General features: G+C 34.0%; 1 protein-coding gene across 3 annotated transcripts in view; it reads right to left on the bottom strand.

The window, feature by feature from the left end:
• Positions 1 to 424: 424 nt before the first annotated feature.
• The window catches only part of LOC126768152 (tyrosine-protein phosphatase Lar-like), a 114,910-nt gene continuing 108,957 nt past the window's right edge, over positions 425 to 6,377 (bottom strand). The window contains exons 7-8 of one of the 3 annotated variants that reach the window (XM_050486093.1): positions 3,135 to 3,303; positions 425 to 1,672 (exon numbers count right to left, since the gene is read on the bottom strand). In XM_050486093.1, coding sequence (XP_050342050.1) covers positions 1,545 to 1,672; positions 3,135 to 3,303 — 297 coding nt within the window. In that variant the 3' untranslated portion in view covers positions 425 to 1,544. The remainder of the gene's footprint in view (positions 1,673 to 3,134; positions 3,304 to 6,377) is intronic. The other 2 variants (XM_050486094.1, XM_050486095.1) reach the window with 2 other exon arrangements.

The raw sequence follows: 6,377 nt of genomic DNA, 5'->3' as shown, positions 1-6,377 counted from the left end.
AAAAACGCTTGTTTACCTCACCAAAGGAAAAATCACGATTATATATGAATTTGCAGATTGCTTTAAACAAAATATAACATTTATTTAGACTGTAAAATTTATATTTTTTCCTATATTATTACTAAAAAATTAACCTAGTTAATTTCTAATAATATGTTTAATTACATAGACTATACACAGGTCAATATTTCGAATAAAAATATAGTTCTAATCAATAGAAAGTTCTAAATTCAAAATATTGGTCAGGAGTAAAACTGGCTGCCAAATAAAAGAAATACTTTATACACGAAAATCGATAAACTAGTTCAAAAGATGAATATGTTAGTTAATTAAATCTTTAACTTTTCCATGCAGAGTTGATATAAAAAAATATTTTTATATTCAAAATTAGAATAACTTAATTTTCGATTTTAAGTTTGTAGTTTTATAAAATCTACTGTATTTAGTTTTTATAAATATACAAACACTACAAAATTCAGCTCAAGATAAATTAAAATATAAGTTAGCTTAATTATATATTTGGACCTGTATAAAGTCTTTTTTTATATATAATATTTACAACATTATTTTAATCCACAGAATAACAGCTAAAACATTAGATACTTACAATTTTACATTTCTTAATTCAGAGTAAAGCTAGATAGAATGATTCGTATATCTTTACTCATTATATATACAGTTCTTGTATGTCCTAAACATTTGTTTTAATATAGTATTGTCAGCTGTTTTTATCATTCCTGTTTAAATCTTTTGTATCTCATCTTTAATCGGTTAGAGTTCACATTTCACAATTTTAATAAAAATAAGAATATTTTGAAAATAATATCCTGATTAAAGCAATAATTTTAATTACTTAAACAACCTATCTACACTCGAATCGTAAGCAGAGACATATAAACATTAGAACAAAACATAGCTGTCTCATACTTTATATATTTAAAATAAATACGTTAATCTTAAAATACATATATACAGCTCTATAAGAAACAAGCATCTCTACTTGCCCAGAGATTAATTAAATTGTATATAGTATATAACACAACCCACACTATAAAATAGCACAACTATTCTGCTGCTTATATTGATATTTATTTTAAAATGATCACGCAAAATTACCACAAGATACAACTATAAGGATACCATTGACTTTATTATAACTAATGCCTTCACTGTTCTGTAAGAACTTCATTCTTGAAATATCGTGATACGCTAGGAAGGATACACCCATCATAATAATGATGGGTGTATCCTTTAATTTAAATGTTGTAATATTTGTAGCGAAAGTCGCTTATAACTTTTTGACATTTGACATTCGTATTCTGCGTTGAGTTTCGAATTAATTCTTACAGAATAGCTCTACTTGTCTATAGAATTAAACCTTTGGTTTTTTTACAACCAATTTGCGTGGTCATATTTCCAAAATTTTAAAACGTTAAAGATATTTTAATACAAAATCATGGTAATCGTTTATTTATCACAAGCATCATTATAAACAGCGTAATAGATCGGAATTCTATTTACACGGATACGTATGTTTGCATGTGTCAAGATAATGCTAAGAAAATACTCGTAGCCAATACGATGCAATGCGTTGAAGTCGGTGCAAATGCTTGACCCCCTCGCTGCATCGCTGCTGGGTACTCACCTGACAAAGGGAAAATCGAATTTGCTTCTTTGGCAAAAATTAAAACTGTTCTCAACAATAGCATTGCCGATTGAACATCGAATTAATAAATTATACTGTTTCTTTCTCAATCGTCACAGAGATATATAACCTGTACCAATTATACTGTGTATTGCATTATGAGAATAATTTGTACTAATAGCATAGGGATATGTTACTACATAATATAAAAGAATGTCCGTTTTTTAAGCGTACAGCTTGTGTGTGAGTGGGGGCGACAGTAGCCCAAAGGGTCAGGATTGAACTTGCAACCTTTACATCGCTAGGCAGCCCGTAAACAAATGCGCTATTGGCGTTTAAATGTATGTATGATGATTAATAAAAGTTTTCATTTCTACAATATTTATAATTAGTTACTCTACTCCAAAATTGTAATAAAACCTTTTTGTGACTCCTAAAAAAATCTAAAATTAAACTATAATAAGATTAAATAAAATGTAAATGAGTCGTGGAAAATGATATTTGTATATAAAAAAAAAAACACTTTTTTTTTAATATAATTAAAAATAAATTCAAAAACTATTTTAAATTTATTTATTTAACTAATTAAATTTTAAATAATTAATTGTATGTATGTCTATCTCTGAATTTAACATATTCTTCGTATGGAACTTCGGTAGCTTAAATTAAATATGAGTAATAAAAATAAATGTCGACAACTCTCAAGAAAGATCCTTTTAATAAAAGTAAGTTAGAAGTATCATGATAAAATGTTCAGAGTATTATATTAATCCGTACAAAGCAGATTTAATCTTTACATTTCAATAAAATATTGCAAAGAATAAGCTAATTTTAGCGCAGTTATAAAATCAATCAGCTTGCTATTTGAATTCACAATTCATTTCTTTGATTCATGGTTGTCGTTGTTTAAATGGTAACAGTAGGTAGGTTTTTATTCCGTCCTGGGATTTAAGAATTTTTCTTCTCCTCTATCTTACGGATGTCATTTATCAAGGAAATTGGGTTCGCCTAATAGATAGCATTGTCATGAGTTTTAGATATTATAATATTTTTTATAAATTATTAGCATCGTGAATTATATTATTGAATTCTGCTGAGTACAATGCGAAAGAGAGAGAGACGGACGATAATGCTAACTCTGTTACTCGCCGTAAAATAATGTTGCTTAAATTTACTTGCATTTATTAAGCTGTCATCTTAATGCAATATAATATTTAGTAAATGATAATAATAAAAAATAATTTAATTAATGGGACAGTAAAAACGATTATTTATAAAAAGCTTTAATGTGTACAAAAAATGAAATGTTAAAATGTGCTCATCGTAAACTTATTTTGGTATTTTGAAAACTTCTATAAACATCATATACAACTACATACACACATCAAATTTGTTATACATGGAAGATATTAGAATCGGTTTTAATAAATGTAAAATTTCCAAGTTAAAAGGCCTTGCTTGTTTGAATAATAAGTAAAACGGCACTCACCATTTAGTACGTGTACCACGACGCTTTTGGATTGAGCGTTGCTTGGATTACACTGATAGTTCCCAGAGTCCGAGGGTCTCGCTTGCTGGATAAGCAGGAATGAGGTAGTTGTTTCACCTTTCTCTGTCACAACAGAGACACCACCTCTCGGCGAATCATAGCTTATTATCTGCGTAAAAATAAAAGAGAATTACTCCTTATGAAACATGGCATCATATTACTGTGCACAAGTGTGTGCACAAACACAAGCTCTCAATACCTTTTTTTTTTTTTTTTATATTCGCCGGGAGGGCAAATGACTACTCCACCTGATGGTAAGTGGTAGTAGAGTCCAAACGCGACGACGGCCAGTACAGACGGGAAAAACGTTCTGCACTAGCGACCATCGCCTTGCCGGCCCGCAAGATGCCTCTTCACGCCTCGTTTGAAGGAACCCGGGTTGTAAGAGGAGGGGAACACGTGAGCTGGTAAGGAATTCCATTTTTTGGAAGTGCGACAAAGAAAGGAGTTGCCAAATTTCTTTGTTCGCGATGGAATTGATGTCACAGTAAGGCGGTGACATCGAGAACCAGCTCGCGTGGACTTAAGAAGGAAGGGGGAAGCAGGAATTAGAGAGAATAATTCCTCAGAGCACTCGCCGTGATACAGTCGATAGAAAGCGCTCAGTGCTGCTATCTCACGACGCAATTGTAAAGGTTCAAGGGTCTTTGTGACCTTTACGTTACCAATAATGCGTACGGCACGTCGCTGCAACCGGTCCAAGGCCTCAAGTAGGTACTTAGCGGAGCCATCCCAAAGGTGCGAGCAATATTCCACGCAAGACCGTACCTGTGTTTTGTACAGCAGGCACAGTTGTTGTGGTGTGAAAAAGCGCCGCACCTTGTTCAGAACTCCGAGTTTCCGTGAAGCTGTTTTTATAACAGCCTCGATGTAATCCCTTGGACTAAGGTCGCAGCGAACGTCAATCCCCAGCATGGCGATTTTGCTTTGCATCACCAGCGGAGTACCACAGAGGGAGGGAAGAGGGGAAAATGTTGATTCTCCCGCCTCTCCTCAGTTTCCGCCCGCCCAGCCACTGCGCGTCCGTGGTATCCACCATGCACTGTACTATCATCTGCATAGCAATGTATGTTCCCAAGGGAGAGCATATCATTGATATGCAAAAGAAAGAGTGTGGGAGATAGCACAGATCCCTGGGGGACCCCAGCATTCACTACATAGAATTGTGAAGCGCAACCATCTACTAAAACACGAAGGCTACGCTTGTGTAGGAAGCTGGCAATCCAGGTGCATAGCTGAGCAGGCAGACCATATGCCGGTAGCTTGGAGAGAAGACTTCTGTGCCAGACCCTGTCGAAAGCCTTGGAGATATCGAGGCTGACAGCCAACGATTCTCCATGCTTGTCGATAGCTTCACCCCAGAGGTGTGTTACGTACGCTAGAAGATCACCTGTGGACCTTTTTGGTCGAAACCCGTACTGACGATCATTAATTAGACAGTGATCTTTTAGGTAATGGATCAGTTGGTTGTTTAAAATCCGTTCCATCACCTTACAAAGTACTGAGGTGATAGCTATTGGCCGATAATTTGCCGGGTCAGACCGATCCCCTTTTTTGGGAACCGCTTGCACATTAGCTCTTCTCCAAGCCTCCGGCACACTTCCCGAAGAGAGAGAAAGTTGGAACAGGCGCGTTAACACAGGAGACAGCTCCGCTGCGCACTTCTACAGCGCTAGCTTTCCGTACATCAAGTGATTGCAGCTCCGCACGCACATCACGTTGCCTGATTTTAATGTCAGGCATCGTATGGCCACATGCAGGTATTGTAGGTGGCAGTACACTACAATCATCGATGACGGAATTGTCGGCAAAGAGTTTAGCCAGGAGATCAGCTTGCTCTTATACCTTCATTGATAATTATATGGGAGGGTGAAGCTGACCGATAATAGTTCAAGCGCAGGTCTAACGGCTTAACAAGTGTCGTTGTGAGGCAGTATAAACAATGCCGACTTTCAGACTTCATAGAAAAATCAATAAAATCTTATCGGCCTGACCCAGGGTCTCGGGATCATCTGTTTTATAAATTAGCCACCAGACAAACGATAAAATCTTCCTGGTACATATATAATTATTATGATTTATTATAATTGTACCTTTGGTGTAAAGGGTTTTATGCTCACTTTAAACGAACGGGGAAAACAAAAAAAAACATTTCTCATACTTAAAATTACATTTGACTTCTCTGAATATTTAAAAGTTTAATAATAAAAAAATGTTCCTTTGATGGGATATACATATGAATGATTAATGATCTTTCGAATGATCATATTATTTTTTATCTAAACTTATTCTTACAAATGAAAATACGCCATTGAAATTATTTTTATGATATATATTATATTATTATATGATTAACAAAGACATACTCAACAAAAACCGTGTAGGTATTTATTGGGTATGTCTGTCTTACGTTTGTGGTATCCTTTGAAAAAATATACAATTTATGTATTTCGAAAATATTGCGATCATTGATTTTTCGTATTAAAGCATAAGTAATTGTATCTAGATTATGGTAAGCATATAAAGAGAATAACGTTATCATCTTATATTTCTTATTTTAAACACAACTAATTAAAAGTACTAATTCTGTGTTATTTCCACGAAATATCCCGAACACTGCCGAAGAGTTTTTTTCGAGAGTCTCTTTCTCCCTCTCTTCGCCTCACCACCTCTCGCGTGTTGGTATTTCGCGTCCAAGTATATTCATTGTGGGCTCACAGGCCTCTCGCCATCGGCCTTCAGCCATTATGTTTATCCCATATTAACATAGTTATATATAAATTTTTATTTCTACTCTTTATAGCCTGTCACTTACTCATACATAGCGAATAGACATATAGAGTTACAAAGCAGTTCAATGTCTAATTTATTTATCATATCATACCATATCTTTCCAAACAAACTTTATAATTTCTGGCGATAAATATTTTTTAAGAAAATGGAATAATTTAAAAGAATTCATATTTGGAACGTTACGTAATGGATGAAATTCCTTATTTCTCCTTACCCTTTAATTAATAGTTTAAGTGATATTATCTATTTAAACAAATGTATAATGAAAAGTTCAGTTTCAAATGAAGTGTGAGAGAAGAAAAACATTTCAAATTTCGATTTGCCTAAATAAACTTACACACACATTAACAAATAGAACGTAATAGCGAAATTAAATACAAATTAAATTAT

This window comes from Nymphalis io, chromosome 4 (genome assembly GCF_905147045.1).
Source record: "Nymphalis io chromosome 4, ilAglIoxx1.1, whole genome shotgun sequence".
In the NCBI taxonomy this organism is placed as follows: Eukaryota; Metazoa; Arthropoda; class Insecta; order Lepidoptera; family Nymphalidae; genus Nymphalis; species Nymphalis io.
The sequence above is the reverse complement of the archived record's forward strand: the minus strand, read 5'-3'. Positions and strand labels throughout refer to the sequence as shown.